The sequence below is a fragment of the Petaurus breviceps genome, unplaced genomic scaffold (assembly GCF_028583685.1).
Source record: "Petaurus breviceps papuanus isolate PSGF00001 unplaced genomic scaffold, PetGlider_PUasm1.0 140, whole genome shotgun sequence".
NCBI classification, from domain to species: Eukaryota; Metazoa; Chordata; class Mammalia; order Diprotodontia; family Petauridae; genus Petaurus; species Petaurus breviceps.
Window position 1 is genome coordinate 41,129,852 of NW_027185698.1, and position 21,551 is coordinate 41,151,402.

At 40.5% G+C, this 21,551-nt stretch overlaps 1 protein-coding gene across 2 annotated transcripts in view; it reads right to left on the reverse strand.

Annotated features, from left to right (window-relative positions):
• The window catches only part of DOK7 (docking protein 7), a 125,043-nt gene that overhangs the window by 16,831 nt on the left and 86,661 nt on the right, over window positions 1–21,551 (reverse strand). For both annotated transcript variants that reach the window (XM_069070682.1, XM_069070675.1), the window contains one exon: window positions 10,940–10,982. In XM_069070682.1, the coding sequence (XP_068926783.1) occupies window positions 10,940–10,982 (43 nt within the window). The remainder of the gene's footprint in view (window positions 1–10,939; window positions 10,983–21,551) is intronic.

Here is a 21,551-nt window from a genome sequence, read left to right on the forward strand (position 1 = left end):
TATATGTGTATATAAATACATATGCGAATGTGTGTATATATGGGTACATGTATACATAAACAGAGGGCACAGGATCAGTTGAATAGGAAGGCATGATATCTAAAAAATAAAATTAAGAGGTGAGAGAGGTATATAATGAGAGGAGAGAGAGAGATAGAATAGGGTAAATTATCTCATATAAAAGAGGCAAGAGAGAACTGTTACAATGGAGGGGAAGAACAGGAAGGCAAAAGGGAATGGGTCAACCTTACTCTCATTGAATTTGGCTTAAGGAGGGAATAACATACATACTCAGCTGGGTATCTTGCCCTACAGGAAAGTAGGGGGAAAGGTGATAAGAGGGCAGATTGAGGGAGAGGGTAGTTAGAAGCACACACTTTTGAAAAGGAAGTCAAAGAAGAAAAAAGAATAAGTAGGGGGTGGGATAGGATGGGGGGAAATATAGTTAGTCTTTAACAACATATCTACTATGGAAACATTTTGAGTAACTATACATGTATAACCTATATTGAATTGCTTGTTTTCCCAGTGGGGGTGGGTGAAGAGGGAAAAACGGAAAGAATCTGGAAATTCAAAGTTTTAAAAACAAATGTTAAAAAAAAATGTTGGGGTTTTTTGGATGGAACTGGGAAATAAGACATACAGGCACTGGGGTATAGAAATCCATCTTGCCCTACTAGAAAGTTAGAGGGGGGGATGGGGGAGGATATAAGAGAGCAGATTGGGGGAAGGGGTATTCAGTAGGTTTACTATTTTGGGGTGGGGGTTAGGGGACAGATGGGGAGAAAATTTGTAACTCAAAGTCTTGTGGAAATAAATGTTGAAAACCAAAAATAAACAAATTAAAAATTTTTTTAACGTGATAGGGAAAAAAAACTAATTTAACTTCAAAAAAAACTATGAAATATGTTTTGCTGTTGCTCATAATCAAGTTAGCTAATGTCTACCTGGGAATGCCTATATCATTTTAAATCGATTTCTGAGCATGTCAGGAGCCACTCTCTACGTGAATCATTTCCTGTTCCCCATAGCTGCTAGCTCCTTCCCTCCAAAATTATCTTTTATTTTGTATCTGGCTATTTCACCAGGCCAGATTATAAACTCCTTAAGGAGAATGCTTTACTTTTGTAGTTGTGTCTACAGCACCTAGCACAGTGCCTGACTTAAGTAAGCACTTAATAAATGCATGTTGTTTAACTGGACTCATAGAATCTTAGAATCTCAGATTTGCAAGGAACTTCATAGTTCTTCCAACCCAGCAGTATTACCTCCCTGCAATATTCCCAGTGCTGGGATAACCAGATTAAGACATAATTGGAAAACATTTAACAAAAATAAATAAAAAATACAACATAGTTAATGTTAGTATGTGGTTTTCTAAATCAAGATAGGACCTGCAGGGATACTTATATATGGTTTGATGGTTCCTGTTTTAATTTGAGTTTGACACCACTGCTCTAGAATAATAGATAGCTAAAGCATAAATCCTCTCTGGATTACATAAGAAAAACTCACAATGATAAAAAAATTTTAAATTTTGCAAAATAATTTCCTCAAAATGACCCTACAAAGCAGGTAGTTCAAATATCATCATCATTCCCATTTTATCCATGAAGAAGCCAAGAGATATGTCTCACAGACAGTAATTATCAGAACTGTACTTGAAACCAGATATCCTGACTTTATGTCCAGTACCCTTGGAAAAGTCTTCATGCTGCCTCTCCTTAAAGATTTGTAATGATGAGGAACTCAGTACCTCCAAGAAACCCTTTCTGTGGTTGGGCAGGACTAATGGTTAGGAAATTTCTCCTTATATCAAGCTAAAACCAGCCTCCTGTGATTTTCCTGTATTTCTAGTTATATACTACAAAGTCAAATCAAGCAAGTCTCTTTTCAACATAACCCTTTCAGTAGTTACAGATAACTATCATTCCTTCCTAAGTCTACTTTATATCAGACTAAACATTCCTAGATCCTTCAACTAACTAATCTGAATGGAAGGCCATCTCCAGTCATCCAGATCTATATCTGGTCACTAAACCCAGATGACTCCAGAGGAGAAAGTGAGGCTGGTGACTTTGAACAGCCCTCCCTCACTTAAATCTAATTCAATTTCATGTCATGACATCACCTACCTCATGTCATCATTCTCTTCAAGAATGAAGGACAAACAACAATCTTTGAATGATATGGTGGCCAGTATTCTTGATAACAGTGAACTTCCTCTATCCACTCTAGCATGTCAATGCCCTTCCTAAAATGTAGTATTTCCAAATATTTCAAGTCAGGAATTATGTTGGCCCCACAGCAAAGATTTTAGTTCATTCCATGAGCAAGTAATACTCATTTTTTGCCTTTTGGAGGTTGCCTTTTGGAAGCAACTTGCCCAAGGTTAGCAAGTAATACTCTTAATGACATCCTAGGAACAGTCCATCAACAAGCATCTATTAAGCACTTACTGTATGCCGGGTACTCTGCTGTTAGCACTGGAATTAGCTGGTCTGAGCCTCTTATTTTACAGATGAAAGAATAAGGTACAAAGTAACTTGTCCAAAGTCACAGAACAAATTAATGGTGGAGCTGAGACCAGAACTGAGGTCTGATTCAAGTCACTCCCTTTGCCCAATCCTGTGTCTTCCTCCAAAAAAAGGGATGGATAATCGTGCTTGTATTATCCATTACACTGTGCTGTTAGGAGGAAAGTGTTTTTAAAATGGTAAAGCAGTATAGAAATAGGAGCTGCTGTAGATTTTGTTATTAATTCAATTCAATAAGTGTTCATTAAATGATGAAGGAAGCACTGCACCCACTACTGGACTCCCATTAAACACCTCTCTGACTCTGCCACACTGGCTCTGTCTTTGGAGGAGTCCAGGCCTATTACACCCCCCAAAGGCAAATAACTATGTTCAGGCATTAAGAATTCACTGAAATTCACAGTGAAAAAAAAATGTGCTGGAAGAAAGGACATCTTGTTATTTCCAAACAGCAGCTTTCTAATGGGATTAGCAAATTGGGAAGACAGAAGAGGAAGCCCCAGGCTTCTCTTCTGATTGATTTTGCATTCCTAATCTCCCCAAGAACCCATAGTTCCTCAGCTTACACACAGATGACAGTCTAATAAGATTCTTCCCTCCTGCCAAGAGCCTTATATGAGATGAGCAATCGCCATCGCTCATATTCTATCTCTTTTTTTATTTTTTTCAGCCAATGCAGACCAAATTCCAGATTTTCAAAACCTATGGCCAGACTTTAATATCAGGAAATTCTGGACTCAGAGACTTTTCAAACTAGAGTGAATGTAATTAATCAAGCAATTATTAGGTGCCTACTGTGTGCCAGACATTATGCTAGGGACAAGGGATAAAAATACAAAGAAAGAAAGAGTTGAGGGGTTTATTGTGCAGAATGTCTGAGCTGGAAGGGAGTGTAAGACATGTGAAACATAGGACATAGAATGTTAGAGCTAAAAAGCACTTTGGAAAATAGAATGTTGAATTAAATAGAATCAAATATTGGAGCTGGAGGTTGCTTTAAATATCATCTACTCCCAGCCCCTCATTTTACAGACAAAGACACTGAATGAAGCCCAGAGATGGAAAGTGGATGCCTATGGTCCCACTGCAAGTGAATAAAGTCAACATCAAGTTAGAGCCAAGCATAAAAGGGCGGGTAGGTGGCTCAGTGAATATAGCACTGGCCCTGGAGTCAGGAGGACATGAGTTCAAATCCAGCCACAGACACTTAACACAAAACTAGCCATGTGACCTTGGGCAAGTCACTTAACCCCAATTGCCCTACCTTCCCCTCCCCAAAAAAGCAAAAAAAAAAAAAGTAGAGCCAAGTATAAAAAACATGGTCTTCTGACTCGTGGGTCAGGGCTCTTTCAAACCACACCACATTTGAAGGAAATATAAGATGTCCTTCCCCACTTTGCCAATTGAGCATGAACCTCCCATCCTGGTCTCCTTATATTGTTCGATAAAAAGAAGCTAGTTATGATCTAAGAACTGATTACATCAAATTGAATCTAAGTCTAAGTCCTCAATTGATTCATCACATAGCCTGCATTCATAATGTGATTAATGATATCCGTTCATAATGTGATTAATGATATCATTGCATTGGGATTGCATGGCATCCATTTTCGCTTGACAAAATAAACAGGAAATCCAAAATAAGCAGGAAATCCACCGAATACTAAAATGCCGTTCTGTATTGTATTTGGTTTTTAGTAACTCATATGTGGCAACTGGCTTGAGGTACTGGCCCTCAGTGATCCTATTACCTGTGGGACTTCTGGGTAGGCTTATTTAGTTGTGCCCTCCCACACACCTCCCGGCAGTCCAGCCCTCCTCACTGCTTGGCATAAGGGACTCAAAGCAGGAATCCTAGGAGCACAGTTTTAGAGCTAGAAGGAACCTCAGCATCCATCAAATCAAATCTCTCATTTTATACATGAAGAAAACATGGCATAAAAAAGTGAAGTGACTTGTCCAAAGTCATACGGTATTAAGTACCAGAACTGGGATTTGAACCTGGGTCCTCTAACCCCAGTTAGGTCTAGAGTCTATACCTCACTGCCTCCTTGACTTCCTGATACATCAGTTTCCATGAGCATCAGGTTTGTCTCAGTGAAATATCACTGACCCAACCATACTCCCAAAGTGCCTGTATTCAGTCTGATTCTCTTTTCCCTCCACCTCTTAGTACCCAGTGATCCCTTTGGATCAACAAAAGGAGAAACCTTCCCCTGTACCATGCTTAGTGTTTGGAGGACATACAATCCGATGTTCGTGTAAGAAGACTTAGAAGACTAAGGTCATGGCATGTCATAACTGCAATGAACCTTAAAGACAAATTAAACCAAATGCTTCATTTTACAGAAGAGAAAACTGAGGCCCAGGAGGGAAAGGAAGTGACCCAAGGTTGCATAGCTAGTTAATTGCCAGTGCCAGGATTTGAACCAAGGTCTTGCGATTCCAGATCTAATGCTCTATCTAGTCCATACTACATCTGAGTTTGCAATTTAGGAAGCCAAATGCCCTCCGTTAGTCGTAACCGTAACCACAACTAAACCTTCCTGAATACATTTTACCAAGAAGTGTTGATGACAAAGAACCAAGTCTTCAGTTGGGAACCACTATGGAAGGAGTCTCCCTCTGAACAAGAGTGACAAATTATAGAAATAGGGCAAAGGAGAAGATGTGTAAAAAGATATGATGTGTAAAACATCATCCTACACCATCACAGGGAGAGACTTTGGGGAGAAATGGACACCTGTGCAAACGTGAGGATAGACTTAGCCAATGCTACCTGCTCTTCATGGCCCAGCCCAAGCCCCACCTCATCCAGAAAGCTCCCTCTGAGTAATAAAATTCTCACCAATCTTGCTCACTCAGGAACTCCCAAGAGCACTTAGAATCTACCTCGGTGGCAAAACTGACCGTTTAATCACTTCCTTTTGGGAGTCATTCTCTAGTTCATGTATGGTCATTTTGTCTGTACAAAAAATCATAAGCTTAAGAGCAGGAACCATGTCTTCTTCTGTTGTCTGCCCAGTAATGTGAGCCCAGGGTGAGTTTTAGTGAATCTTGGTTTACTCATTGTCATTTGGTCCTTCTAAGAACATTTATTATGAGCTTATTATGTGCCAAGAAGCATTTTAGGCACTGGTATATTAACAGGAGTGGAATGGTTCCTGCTTTCAAGGAACACACACACACACACACATATGTTTTCCACTTCACTCTGCCAGACATATCTATGCATGTATATGCATATATACACATATATTCACACAATATATACAATATGTATTTGTGAATATATTATATACATAATATAAATGTATCCAAGGTATACATATATATGGATAAACACGCTACAGAGCCATACATAGTAACTTTTGAATCTCTGCTCTTAGAGAGTTTACATTTTAATGGGACAGATGATAAATAAGTAAATGTGTATGTGTATCTATGTACATATACATACATGTGTCTCTATATACCTATACTATATATACATAAATATACATCTTACAAGTACATATACTTATAAATGTGATATGCATATATAATGTGTTTGTGTTTAGTGTATTTATCCATATATGTAGATACCTTCCACTGAATGTCAGGAGGTACATACACATGTACAGACAGATGTACGCAATAAAGCCATAAAAAGAAGCTTTCATTGGGAGAGGCACAAGAGGGTAGTCATGGGGGGACCAGGAAAATCCTCATATAAAAACTTGAGCCTTGAAGGAAACCTGGGATTCCAAGAGTGCCCTGAGGGTAGAGTATACTCCAGGTCTGGGGGATAGTCACTGCAAAGGCACAAGAAATGCCGATGAAGCATCACGGTTAAGGAAAAGCACCAAGGCCATCTTGGATGTACCACAGAGTGATTAGAGGAGATGGTGCCAAATTGGGAGCCAGTGGAGCTCACTGAGGAGGGGAGCGACATGGTCATACCCATGGCTGCTGTGTGGACATTGGGTCAGAATGGAAAGGAGCTTGAGGCATGAAGACCAATTAGAAGGCTATTAGAGTAGTTGAGGTGAGAAGAGATAAGGTCCTTAATGAGAGTGCTGACTGTGTAAGTGGAAAGAAGGGGACACATGCAAGGGATGTTGTGGAGCGAAAAACAAGAAGATGATTTAGCAGCTGATTGGGTACTGAGGGTAGAGTGGAAATCAGAGTGAGGAGTTAAGGATGACACCAAAGTTAGGGGATTAGAAGGAGGAGGGAGAGCCCAACATTAAGTGTTTGGGAGGGTGAATGAGTTCTGTTTTTGACATGTTGAATTTGAGATGCTTACAGGACATCCAGTTCAAACCATCCAACAACTATTTGTTGATGTGGGAATAGAGTTCAAAAGAGAGATTGGGGCAGGATCTATCAATCTAGGGGTCATCAGCAGAAATGATCATTAAATCCATGGGAGCTGATGTAGTCACCAAGGAAAAGTATAAAGAAGAAGAGAGGTGGGTCCAGAAAAAAGAGCCTTGGGACACAGTGACAATCGGAGCATGGCATGGATGATGATTAAGCAAAGGAAGCTAAGGAGTCACATAGAGAAAGAGCCAAGAGGGAGGAGAAGTGTACAGACCCAGAGAGGAGGGAATAGCCAGGAGGGGAGGGTTTCAACACTGTCGAATGCTGCTGTGGGATCTGGTACTCAACTCCATGTAATATTAATCATAATGGTGATAGTTCATACTCCTGTAATACATTTATGGTTACATAAAGGGTTTTGCAGACATTATCTCATTTTATAGATTTTTTTAGAGAACAGAAGACAGGAGATTAAGAGATGATAACTCTCTCCAAGTGTCTGAAGAGCTGCCATGATCTACGTGGCCCCAGAGGTCAGAACTAGGCATAACAGATAGACATCAACAACAGAGAAGATTTTGGCTTGGTATAGATTAAAAATTGACTGATATTTACCAATCATACTATTTAACCTTCACAAGCAAAAGATCCACACATTGTATTTCCTTAGTGGTTGAGCAGAAGGCCTTGTACATACCAAATGCTTAATAAAGTTTTATTGATTAAAACAATTGAAAATGAAATGGGCCAGCGAGGCTAGATGGCCCAGTGAATAGAGCACCAGCCCTGGAGTCAGGAGGACCTGAGTTCAAATCCAGCCTCACTTACTAGCCATGTGACCTTGAACAAATCACTTAACCCCAATTGCCCTGCCTTCCCCCTGCAAAAAAAAAAATGAAATGGGCCACTTCATGGTAAAAGTTTCCAATACTAGAAGTCTTCAAGCAGAAGATCATTCATCAAGGATATTATATAGGGCATTCCTGGAATAGATAGGACTAGGTATCTGATTTCCTTAAAACCTTATAATTCCAAGACTGTCACAGCCCTGTAAGGTGGACAGTGCAAGTATCATTACATGCAGTTTACAAATGAAGAACCCAAGCTCCTGAGGAAGGAGCCAGCTTCATTATTATCCCCCACTATTTCACTTGGTTTTGAGAGGATTTAGACTTCCACAGATTAGATGATCTGAGCCAATGCTATAAGCAATAAAGCTTCATTGCAAGTACATTTTATCTCACACAAAGGAAGGTAGCTGACTTGAGTCCCTGCATGAGTGAGGAAGGGATATGAGCAGGAGGAGAAGGAAGATGGGACAAGGCACCATCAGGATCACATTCCCCTGAGGGACAAGGACAGACATAATGGGATTTCCAGAGAGATCATATCAAACTTCAATAATGGGGAAGATGGAGCCTAAGTAAAGCGTTCTTGAGGCTAAGACAAGAGGAGGAATGAATGAATGAAGATTTATTAAGCACTTACTACATTCAGAGTACTGTGCCAAGCACTGAAAAATAAAAATAATCCATGTTCTCAGGGTGCCCACATTCTAATGGGGGAGGACAACACTTATGGAAAGTTTCAGCTCCAAGTCATCTGGAAAGGAAACAGACTGAGCATCTATGTGGACCCAGTACTCAAATTATGCTAGGTTCTCATCACTCCTCCTTGTGTGATGTGGGCACTGGGTTATCCGTCGTTATAGGGCAGCTCAGAGACACAGACAAGAGCCAAGCAGCATAGGATATGATCACAGAATCATGTATTTAGAGCTGGGAGAGCTGATTTTACAGATGAGGAAACTGTTTGGAGTCCAGAGAACTTAAGACTTGCCCAAAGTTACACAGCTGGCTTGTAACAGAGACAGGATTCAACCCCAGGTCCTCCTGACGCTCTTTCCACGGAGCCATGATGCTTCACATATGTTTTATAGGGAGGTTGGGATGTCGCTCAGGTTTGTCTGGTTGGTTTCCTACCTCTGATGTCACAAGCAGAGAGTCTCCAAATAGCAGGGTGCAATGGAAGGGGCATAGAGGAGAGAAAGCCCACCACAAAGGGCTAACACCCCAAAAAGAATCAGGGTTTTTCAGGCTACCACAGTCACTTGGTGATATAGCAACAGAGCTGAAGCTAAAGCCCAGGTCTCCTGATTCCACAGTTCTTGCCATCATACTGTCCTGCCATCAGCCTAACTTCCGAGTAGGCCAGTGCATTCTTCCAGACAAGTCAGGCTGAACCCTGAAACCACACGTCACCAGAGACCTGAGGGTTCTTCTTTCTAAGCAGCCACCAATACCAGGCTAAGACCTTCCTCAAGATGTACATATACACACAGAAGTAAAGGGACTTAAAATGTAAGATACACAGTGACTCAAATTTAACAGAATGAAAGAGTTTAAAAAAAGAATCTTCAAAATCAAAAGTGGTAAACCTAAAATATCCATAATCTCTTCCATATTCTGGGAATGGAAAAGGGAAAATGTGGGGAGAATGTTATAGCCACATCCAGGCTTAGAGCTACATAACCACGAAATCAGAGAATCCCAGTTACAGAAACAAAGACCCAGAGCTGCAGGGTCATAGAATCACAAAGTCACAGATTCTTAAAATCACAGCTCTAAAATCTTATAACTATCGTCATAGAGTCTTGGAATCATCATATTACAAGATCTTGAAATCAGAGAGTTGGCTATAAATAAGTGCATGCCCTTTGACCCAGCAATACCACTTCTAGGGTTATATCCCAAAGAGATCATAGAAGTAGGAGGAGGACCCATATGTGCAAAAATATTTGCAGCAGCTCTTTTTGCGGTGGCAAAGAATTGGAAATCAAGGGGATGCCCATCAATTGGGGAATGGCTAAACAAGTTGTGGTATATAAATGTAATGGAATACTATTGTACTATAAGAAATGAGGAGCAGACAGACTTCATAATAACTTGGAGAGACTTATATAAAAACTGATGTTGAGTGAGAAGAGCAGAACTAGGAGAACTTTGTACGCAATTACAGACACATCGTATGTGTGACAATTAACTTTGATAGACTGGGCTCCTCTCAGCAATGCAAGGTTATAAGACAACTCCAAAAGACTCATAATGGAAAGGGATATCCACATCTACAGAAAGAACTACAGTCTGAATTCAGATTGAAGCTAACTACCTGCTCTCTTTTTTTGTTTTGTTTCTTCTTTCTCACTGTTCACTCCATTGGTTATAATCCTTCTTTACAAATTGACTGATGTTTAATGTAAAGGTATTTGGAGAACCTATATTTGATTGCATGCCATCATGGAGGGGAAGGGGGGGAAATTTGAAACTCAAGAGATTGTGGAACTGAATGTTGTAAACTAAAAGTAAATAAATAAATTTAAATTTAAAAAAAGAAATCAGAGAGTCACAGAACCATGATATCATAGAATTCTAGGGTCCTAGAATCTTAGAATGAAAGTTGAAATCTTGGAATCATAGTAATAGAAACTTAGAATCAGGGAAGTAGAGATGAGTTAAAGTCAAAGAATCTTAGAATCATAGTCATAGGGTCATGGAATTATAGTTCTGTAAGCACTAACTTATACCCAGTACACAAAGTAAGCACTAAAGCCGAAAGGAGGGAGAAAATTTGGAACTAAAACTAAAAAATAAAAATTTATAGAAAGAATAGCCATAGACTTAATGAATCTTGGGGTCTTAAAATTAGAAAATTTGCCATCTTCCACATTTTTTTTGCTGGAGAGAAAATGAAGCCTACAGATAGATGGAGGTGAAAGGGGGCTCCTCTGAAGTCACCCAGCCTTGTCCATGGCACCCCAGTCTCCTGTGCTTCCCACCACAACATCCCATCCCTCTCTGTAGGTTATCCATCCCTACTGTCATTCCAATTTCCTCTGCTCCATGCCTGGAGTCCTTTGGTGTCCAAATCAAACCAGCTGAATTTCAGTACGTGTATATAAGCCACAACTAGTGGTTCTGAGTTTTTAGTTTAATTATCCCACAAAGAGCCCAAATTTAAAATTGGGTCCCTTAGCACAGCTTCCAGAAGAGATAAACCAAAAACCCTCCTACCCAAACATGCATCCACATTGTACCAACCTGAGGGTGCTTGGAAGAGTCTCAGGGGGAAAAGAGCTGCTCCCTAAACAGAAGAAAAAAGGGGAGAATGAGAGATTTCTTCACTAGCATCAGAGTCCTTGTCAGTCTCCTAGATTTCAAACCCACAAGCTTAGACCCCGGAAATCCTGCATCCCCGACGTTTACCAGAGCAACAGAGGCTCTTGCAGATGGCCCTTGAGGTAACTCATCAGGTTTTCCCACTTATCTCTTCTACCAAGGCTGGGTTGCGTTTTACATGCAGGAGGGGATTATTCCTGCTGCCTTCTGGGAGGGCAGATTAGAAAACCTTCCTTCAATCTTTGGGTGAGAAGCTAGTACAAGCTTCCTTAAAGTCACTTGAAAGCGGTACATAGGACTTGCCACATCTCTTTTCATGGAGAGAAAGTGACCCTCTCATGCTATGCAGGAGGACATAGAGCCCCATGTAAAGAAGCATGGGTTGATCGTGTTGGAAGGGACCATAAATCACAGAACATTAGAGATGGGAAAGCTAGGTAGGTGGCACAATGAATAGAGTGCCAGGCCTGAAGACTCATGTTACTGAGTTCAAATCCAGCCCCAGACTCTTCCTAGCCATGTAACCCTGGGCAAGTCACTTAATCCTGTTTGCCTCAGTTGCTCATCTGTAAAGTGAACTAGAGAAGGAAATGGCGAATCACCCTACTATATTTGCCAAGAAAACCCCATAAGGGGTCACAAAGAGTCGGACATGACAGAACAACAAAAAAGTATGTAGAACATAGAAGGGAATGCAGAAGTGAAAGGAAATCTTAAATAAATATTTTAAAACTCTCATTTCATAAAGAAAAAAAAACCTGAAACACAGCAAAGGAAGAGTGTATTATTATTGCCTAGGGTCACACTGAGTGTTAATGGCAGAGCCGGGACCCTGACCCAGGTTTCACAGATTCTCTCTACTCTGTGAAATGTATTAGGGATATGGAAAAGCAGAAACGTTTCAAAAGCACCTTCGCAGCTAAGATTTTTTTTTTTTAATCTGAGTCTGCCTCTGCTACTCTGCATTGGTCATACAGCATCACCAACCACTTTGAGAAAGATCAAAACCTTGTACATGATTGGGACATATCCAGGGGCTAAATAGTGACTGTTGCCTTCCAGTGGCTTCTGCTTCTTGGCTGAATTCCCATGTGCAAATAGGGAAGGAAAAATAAGTTACCGCTTGACTCTGATGGAGAGTGATGAAAAATACATTAGAAGAACTTCTGGAATGAATTAAGGTTTTTCAGAAATAAGTAACAGAAAGCAGGTATTAAGTGAGGGATAGGAACAGAAATTCAGCAGGATAGAAGAGTGAATGCCAACCTTGGAATTCCGTATATTCTAGGTTAGTGTCATAGACTAACAAACATAGTTGGAGGGCACTTTGAAAGTCACCTAGTCTGTCCCCTGTTCAACACACCCATCCTCCCTCTAGCATATCCCAAATGGTTATCTAGTCTCTGCTTGAAGACCTCTAGGACCAGGGAGCTCACTACCTCCTTCTGGACAGCTCTAATTATGAGAAAGTTCTTTTCCTCACAGTAACTCAACATCTTCTCCCCTGAAATTTACCCCATTGTTCCTATTACTACCTTCTAGGTACAAATAGAATAAGTTGAATCCCTCTTCTAAATTGCAATCCACATTATAAAATAATGATAAATATATAGTTCCTACTGTGCATAGCAATTGGGATGGGGAAGAAAAGAGAAAGAAATGAGCATTTTTAGAACTAAAAATGCTCCTATGGGTCAGGCACCTTGCTATGTGCTTTACAAATATTATCTCATTTGATCTTACAGCAGCCCTGCTGTGAGACCCATTTTACAGTTGAAGAAAACAAAGGGTGACTCTGGAGGAGGGTGCACACAGCTATTAAGTGTCTGAGGACGAATTTGAACTTGGGTCTCCCAGACTCCAACCCCAGCGCTTAGCTACTGTACCACCTAGCTGCCTCCATTTGCTGAGGATGGCTACTGAGATGGTGCAGAGCCTTGGGAATATGCCATATAACAAGGGTCCCATGTCTTCAGGCATTTGTAGGGCTGTCACATGGAAGAAGGATCAGACTGGTTCTCTCTGCCCTAGTTCAGACACAAGAGCTAAGAACAAAGTGTGAAAACTTAATATAGTTCTGCATATATGTACTCTCCATGGCAGAGGACAGACAGACAAGTACATGATAGAATAATTTAGCTAGAAAGAACCTCCCCTATCCAAGTACTTCCTAAACCAAATTAAACTTAATTGGAACATTTCTTTTTTTTTTTTTTTGGCTTTGTTGGAGGGGAGAAGGTAGGGCAATTGGGGTTAAGTGACTTGCCCAAGGTCACATGGCTAGTTTTTTGTGTTAAGTGTCCAAGGCCGGATTTGAACTCAGGTCCTCCTGACTCCAGGGCCAATGCTCTACTCACTGCGCCACCTAGATGCCCCAATTAGGACATTTCTAACAAAATAAATTAGAATACAGTAAAATATAGGTGTGGAAGAGAATAAGCATTTATATAGTACCTATTATGTGTTAGGCACTATGCCAAGCACTTTGCAAGTACGATCTCATTTGATGCTCACAGCAACCCTGACAAGTAGGTGTTGTTATTAACACCACTTTACAGCTGAAGAAACCAAGGTAAACAGAGGCTATGTGACTTGCCCAGGGTCATTTAGCTAGTAAGTATCTGAGGCTGGATTTGAACTCAAGTCATCCTGACTCTAGACACAGCAATTTCTATCCACTGCACCACCTAGCTGCCTCAATAGTATGACATTTTAAAACCAAGTCATTAACATGTTAATGTGTTTTGCCTGATTGCACAAGTAATAATCTTTATTAAATTGCTTGCCTTTTCAATGAGGAGGGAGGGAAGAGAAGAAGGGATAGAATTTGGAACTCAAAAAGTTTTAAACAAATGTTAAAAATTGTCTTTATATATAATTTGGAAAAAAGAAAATATTACACTTTAAAAAAATAAGTCAAAATGTGAGCAACAGGTATCCTTATGTATGGTTAGTGGCCCCATTTCTATTTGAGTTTAACACCATTGCTCTGGAATCAAATTATCACATTAATCTAATCTATAATATTCTCTTACTGTCTCTTACTCTGTTAACTCTTAACTGTTCTTGGTCCTATTTCCTTGACTCTTCAGCAATTCACACACACACACACACACATCCTCCCAAGACTCTTTGACTTCTTATTTGTTCTATCTTATGGTGCAATAATATGCTAATGATGATTAACATGATAATTTGTTCAGTTATTCCTCACTCAACAGGTACCTACTCTTTCATATCTACCATAAAAGCCCTACAGTAAATATATTAGTATAAATGGGACCTTCCTGTGTGCTTTTGACCTCTTTGGGAGTATATGTTTATTGTAAATCTAATGCTGGGTTAAAGACTGAATAATTTAGTTAATTTTCTTAAATAATCCATATCAGTTCTAGAATAGTTATATCAATTCCTACCTCTACCAACTGAATATCAGTGTGCCTATCCCCTCCTCAAATTTCTTTGTAGCTGATCTATAATATACCTACACCATAGAGGTATATTTCTGTATCTCTTTCCACTGATCCTCACTCAAACACCTTCCACCATATATGCTTCCTGGATTTCCCAAGTTGGGTATATCTTCTTCATAGGATCATAGAATTAGAGCCTGATGGACCCTAAGGGGGCATAAATCCAACCTCTTCAATATTTATATGAGGAAACCGAGGTCCACCAAGATTTAGTGACCAGACAGAGCCTCCATGTGAACCCAAGTCTTTTGACCTCCAGTTTCATGCTTCCCACCACCATATACATGCTGCATCCAGAACATACAATGTAATTCCTTTTTTCATATTCTGTTCCTTTTAAATAAAACATTTTCTTCCAGAGCCATTTTCCAGTCCTGAGTCCCATCTAAAGTCCCTCATGTCAGAGAGTATCATATTAGTTGCTTATTGGCACAGTTGTATATAAGCCTAGGTCTGACTGCAAAGGGCAACTAGATGGTGCAGTAGATATGGCACTGGACCAGGACTCAGGAAGACCTGAGTTCAAATCTGCCCTCAGACACTTACTAGCTATGTGACCTTGGGTAAGTCACTTAACTCTGTTTGCCTCAGTTTCCTCATCTGTAGAATGAGCCAGAGAAAGAAATGGCAAACTACTTCAGGATCTTCACCAAGAAACCCCTGTGGGATCATGAAGAATCAGACACAACTGAAACAAATGAACAATTGATTGTAAGTCCAGTGCTCTACTACTACAGAATTTACGCTGTTTCCCATCTCAAGAATGTGAGGGAATCTGCAATGAATGAATTTTTGAGATGGAAGGAGAGTATGCATTCCAAGTATGGAAGCCTGCCTGTGCAAAAGCATGGAGGTAAGAGAATTCTGTGTTCCAGCAACAGCAAGCAGGGAAGAGGAAAAGAATAACATTTACATAGTGCCTACTCTGTGTCAGGCACTGTACTAAGTGCTTTTTACAAATGTTATCTCATTTGATACCTTATCAACAACCTGACAAGGTAAGTGCTGTTATTATTCCCATTTTACAGTTGAGGAAACTGAGGCAAACAAAAGAAGTTAAGTGACTTGCCTAAGGTTACACAGTATCTGTGACCAGATTTGAATCTAGGTCTTCCTGATTCTGAGATCAGTTCTATCCACTGCACCATTAGTAGGCCAGTTAGACTGAATCACAGAGTTCATGAAGAAGAATGTAAAATATTTCTAGAAAGGTAAGCATGAGCCATATTTTGAAGGGCTTTAAAAGCCAAACAGAGAGTTTTGTATTCTATCCAAGAGGTGAGAGAGCTCCTGGGGCTTCTCAAGGAGGGAAATGGCATTACCTTTGCTTCAGGAAGAGCAATCTAATAACTGAACTGAGGACAGATCGACCAGAGGGGAGCCTAGAGGCTGGGAGATCCATTAGGCTATTAGAGTAGATCAGGTGAGAAGTAATGAAGTCCAAAGAGTGGTGGCCATGCAAGCAGAGAGAAATGGGTAGACAGAACATTTGGTATGGGGGAAGAATCACCAAGACTTGGTGATTGGGTGGATATGAGGGGTCAGGAAGAAGAAAGAGTCAAGGATGTCTACAGGGGCTGGGTGACTAAAAAGATGGTGTTCTCAAGAGAAATATATAGGGAAGTTAGAAAAAACAGAGTTGGAAGGGGATAAAGATAGGGTTATCAGTTCTTTTCTGCACATGTTGAGTTTATGATTTCTCTCACCTCATGCCTACTTTTTTAATCTTTCTCTTCCTTCAAAGCTCAGATCTGGTGTTTCCATGAAGCTTTCCCTGATGCCCCAAGCTGGAGGCCATAAAATTTTCCTATGCTACTTTATCTTCCTTGGCCCCTTCAATTCAATTCAGCACAATATAAGCTCCTTTAGGGTAGGAGCTATCTTGTTTTTGTCTTTGTATCTGTACCTGAGGGTATTTATTAGGACATTTATTAAATGCCTATTGTGTGCAAAACACCTTTTGTGCCCTACCCTGTATCACGTATACATGAATGTACACATGTTATATCTCAATTCCACCACCACCTCAGCTCTACTCTCCAGGAGACTATAAGCTACTTGAGGATGGGATGGTGGTAAAGTATAACATATACACAGATAAGTGTAATGCAAAGCATAGAGGTGAGGGGTGCTCTCCTGAGGCTTTCATTGTTTAATTTTCATACAGCTAGGGAAGTGTTTGGCAGTCACTGCTCACAGCAGAGACCCTGGCATTTTTAATCATTAATAGTTCCCTTTTTTTAATCTAGACATAGTCAAGGACTTGAAACATCTAATGAATTCTCATAGAAAGTTCATCATTTTATATTCAAATCTGATGCTTGGCCATCTGGCCCACTCAGAACCACTCTTTTTTGTTTTCATTTTTTTTGAGATGATATCCAGGTTGGCTTTTGACTTCAATTCATATCAGCAAAGCACTGACTCAGTCAAACTTTATTTAATCATTCGCTCATTAACAACCCCCCCCCAATGTCCCCAGCTCTTCCACCACTTCAAGCTCTTCTTGTACATGTACCATATTTTAATTTCTATAATAATCTGTGTATACAGCTTAAACTATAAGCTCAGCAAGGACAAGGATTGTTTTATTTATCTTTCTTATTTCCTCCAGTTTGACCTTGGTTTATAGAAGGTGCATAATAAATATTGTGCAATTTAATTGAATCACTAGAAAACAAGCCATTAAGCTCATGCTTTCTTAGTTATAAATAACAACACATTGAGCATTTGTTGAAATTAAGCAATAAAGTATGAAGAGGCATAAACTTCCACTGATGTCTATGCCCCACAGTGCTGTGGAGAAGGACCCTGGGTTTTCCAAGGCTTTGCCAGTGGCTTCCCAAACTTGTCCATATTCTAAAAGATGGAAAGGCTTTAATGAGAAACCCATCGAGGGACTGTGCATCTGCCATCTGAGGGCCAGCTTAGCTCAGAACAGAAGGACATGTCACCAGAGAAGTGGCCATTAGCTGGCAAATTGGTTTTGTCTCCTAAGTTGAAAGAAGATCGCCTGGAAAGATAGACAAGGGCTGGTATCTGCCTCAACTGAAGGGGTATCCACCCTGAGAAAATCCTTAACTACTATCCCAATTTAGCTCATCCTGTCATATCTCCAAATGGCTGGGAAATACATAAGCAAAGCATGGACTTCATGGAGTCTTAAGTTCAAATTTGGGCAGGAGTATTTTCAGTCTTTCTTCCTTGGGAGCCTGAAAGTGCTTAGTGAGTTAAACAGATTACTCTTAGAGAGGAAGCTTGGTATAGTTACTGTTACCACCACCACCACCACCACCACCACCACTACTACTACTACTACTACTACATGTAGCTATTACTATTACTACTACTACTAAGCTAGTACTCTGTCATAGCTTATACATTGCACACAGAACAGGATGCTTATGCATAAATCCCAGCTCCATAACTTAGTGGAAAGTCATTACTGCTTTCCAGCTTTGCTGGCTGACTTACTAGATATCCTTTTAAAGCCCATCTCCAATGTTACTTCCTCCAAGAAGCCTGGCCCATCTGCCGTGCTTATAATCACCTCCGTTGCATACCTAATAATTGGCTTGCATCTCTCTAACATACTTACCTAACGTGCATATTATAGTTACTTGTAGATTTTTGTCCCATTAATAATGACAGTTCACATTTATACTTGCCTTAAAGCACTTTTCTCATAGCAGCCATTAGGTAGAGGAAGAATTAATCTCCATTTTGCAAATGAAGAAAAATTTAGAAAAGTTGCAGGATTTTACTCAGGATCAGAGCTAGAATGGATCAGAAATGGGATTCCTCCTAACAGACTATAAATGTCATGAGGGTTGTCACCCTATCTTGTCTCTCCCAGGACTTACAGAGGCTGCTGGTTGCACAGTAGATCTCTGGGCCTGGAGTCAAGAAGACCTGAGTTCAAATGCAGACTCAGATATTTACTAGCTGTATGACCCTAGGCAAGTCACTTCATTTTTTTCTGCCTCAGTTTCCTCATCTATAAAATGGGGATAATAATGGCACCAATCTCTCAGGATTATTGTGAAGCTAAAACAAAATAATCTGTAAAGCATTTAGTACAGTGCCTGGTATGTAATAGGCACTTAAATGCTTGTTTCCTTCCTTCTTTTCTTTCCTTCTCTGGACCTCTTTCCTCTTCTATAAAATGGAGATAAGAATAGCACCTGGGGCAGCTAGGTGGCACAGTGGATAGAGCACTAGACCTGGAACCAGGAAGAACTGAGTTCAAATCCAGCCTCAGACACTTACTAGCTATGTGACCCTGGGCAAGTCACTTCACCCTATTTGCCTCAGTTTTCTCATCTGTAAAATGAGCTGGAGAAGGAAATGGCAAACTTACTATCTGTGTGACCCTAGGCAAGTCACTTAACCCTTTTTGCCTCAGTTTCTCCATCTGTAAAATGAGCTGGAGATGGAAATGGCAAACCACTCCCAGTATCTCTGCCCCAAAAAAGTCTCAAATGGGGTCACAAAGAGCAGGACACGATGGAAATGACTGAAGAACAATGACAGTACCTACCTTGCAGGGTTGTTGTGAGTCTCCAAAGAGACATTTGCAAAGTGCATAACACAGGGCCTGGCTCCCTCCCTTCCCCCTTCACTTAGCACACTGCCTAGCAAACAGCAGGTTCTTGATGATCACTTGTGGAGCTAAATCAAACCTCTCTCCTCTGGCCTTCGTCTTCCTCATCTGTCAAACTGGCGTAACATCATTTAGACTAATTTCCTCAGAGAAGCATTGTAAAGATCGAATGAAATCCCTCTCCCTCCGTACTGGGGGCACGCAGTGTTACAGTGAGGTACCATGCAGCTATTAGAAATAATAGCTCTAATACTCTATACTATAATACTCTAATAACGATAATATAAATACTGCTCTGATCAGTCCCTTCGAGGGAAGTAGAGATTACCAAGTAGAAACAGCACTTGCCTTGCAGTCAGTCACAGGACCTGGATTCAACTCCTGACGCTATCATTTCATGTGTAACCTGGAGTGAGGTCCCTTCTCTAGGCCTCAGTTTTGTCCTCTATTAAATGATGGGATCAGACTAAATGATGTCAGAGGTCTCTCCTATGACATATAAAGATATCATTCCGAGGATTTGAATACAAGTCTTAGAACTCAAATTGTAGAATGTTGGGGTTGTAGACCTCTGATATCATGTAGACTATCCTAATCAGTTTATAAATGAGGAAACTGAGGCCCAGAGAGGGGAAAGGACTTGACCAAGATCATAAAACTACTGACAAAGCAAGGATTTTAAAGCCAGGTCTTATGACTTTGAGCCTAGTTTGTTTTTTCTCTTCCATTACTCGACATTGCCTTTATATGTTAAAAGGTAGTACAGTTATCTTTCCTTAGGAGGAGGAAGAGGAGGAGAAGGAGGAGGAGGAGAAGAAGAAGAAATAATGAAAGGGGAGGGAAAAGAGAGAGGAGGGGAGGGAAAGAAGGAAAGAAAAGAAAAGAGGAGAAAAGAGGAGAGGACAGAAGAGGGAATGAGAGGGGAGGAACTAATGCAATGCAGAGATTCTGGCATCTGAATGCAGAGCTTTGTAGGACAGGAATGCATCCTCTCACTGCCAGTTTTCAAGGACTAAGCTGAAAACCGCAGGTAACATGGAGAGATGGGCTTGTTCCCTTGCAATCGACAATTAGATCTTAGTCTGGCATCCAGTGCTCAGCCAAGTTCACCATCTGTTCCATGAAGCCAGATAGGCCTAGCATCTAAGGACCCCCAGACTCGGAGATGAACTCTAAGTGGGGTGATGACGCTTGGCTGTTTTACACAATCTCTATCTGTGTTCCTTTCCTGAATTGTCCATGTTTCAAACCTCCCTTTGCCTTGGCTGCCTCTGTACAATGTCCACTTCGTTGGTTTTACAAAGCAGTTTCTCATTTCCTACACAGCCCAGAGAATGCAACTCATCCTGCAACGACAAACATTCCCAGCTTTGAAAATGGGGTTCCAAATGCTGTCTTTTCTGCCTTCGACCCTATAAACAAGTGCTAGGTTAGTTAATTAATAACAACAGCTAGCATTTATATGGCATTTTACCAATATTATCTTGCTTTGTCTTCACAACACCTCTGGGTGCTACGAGAATTCCCATTTTGCAGATGAACAAACAGAGATGAAGTGATTTGTCCAGGGTCACAACGGGTAAGGGTCTATGGCTAGAATTAAACTTGGATCTCCCTGACTCCAGGTCCAGCGTTGTACCCACTGTATCACCTCTTAAATCTTATAGAGAGAAAATAGCAAGGGACCTTAAAAGTGAGAATGTCCTATCTGGTCAAGATCTTAGAGAAGGGCAGAGCGTCAGAGGCTAACATAGAGAAGAGCCTCTATAGGCCATCCTGTGTAACCAGTCCCCTCATTCTGCATATGAGGAAACTTCAGCTAGAGAGATGAAATGCTTTGCTCGGGGTTACACAAAGAACCTAGAATGGTAGGGGCAGGACTGAAAGAGTTCATCTAATCCACAGCCCTGATTTTATAGATAAAGAAACTGAAACCTAGAAGATGACTTGCCCAAGGTCACACAGCTAGTACAGAGCTGGCATTTAAGCCCACATTTCCCTAACGTTGAAGTCAAGTGTTCTTTCTGTATCCTCTCATGCTTTACTGAAAGCCAGAAAGTAGGGTTTAGAAATGGGATGGTTTTCATTTTAGGAAAGGGGAGACAGAAAGGGGCCAGTGAAACCTTATTAAAGTGAAGATAGACATAAATAAGTATTAAGCCAACACTTGAATGGTTCCAATATAGATTAACCACATATTTTTTAAACAGTCCAATGAATTGAAAAGTAAATACTATTGAAAAATTAACAAAGAACTATGAGCACCTATCATTTGAGGGAATTGTGCTAATCAGTGTACTCAATTTATATTGTGTTCCCAGGGAAAAAATCAAAGCCAGAACAATCACTATCTACCAGAACATGATTTCAGAACAAAAGCCTAAGGCTAGGGGAGAAGGGAGGACCTCTGTCCAGAATAAAATGTCCTTCCTGAGCTGCTGGTTACCAACTTGGCAGC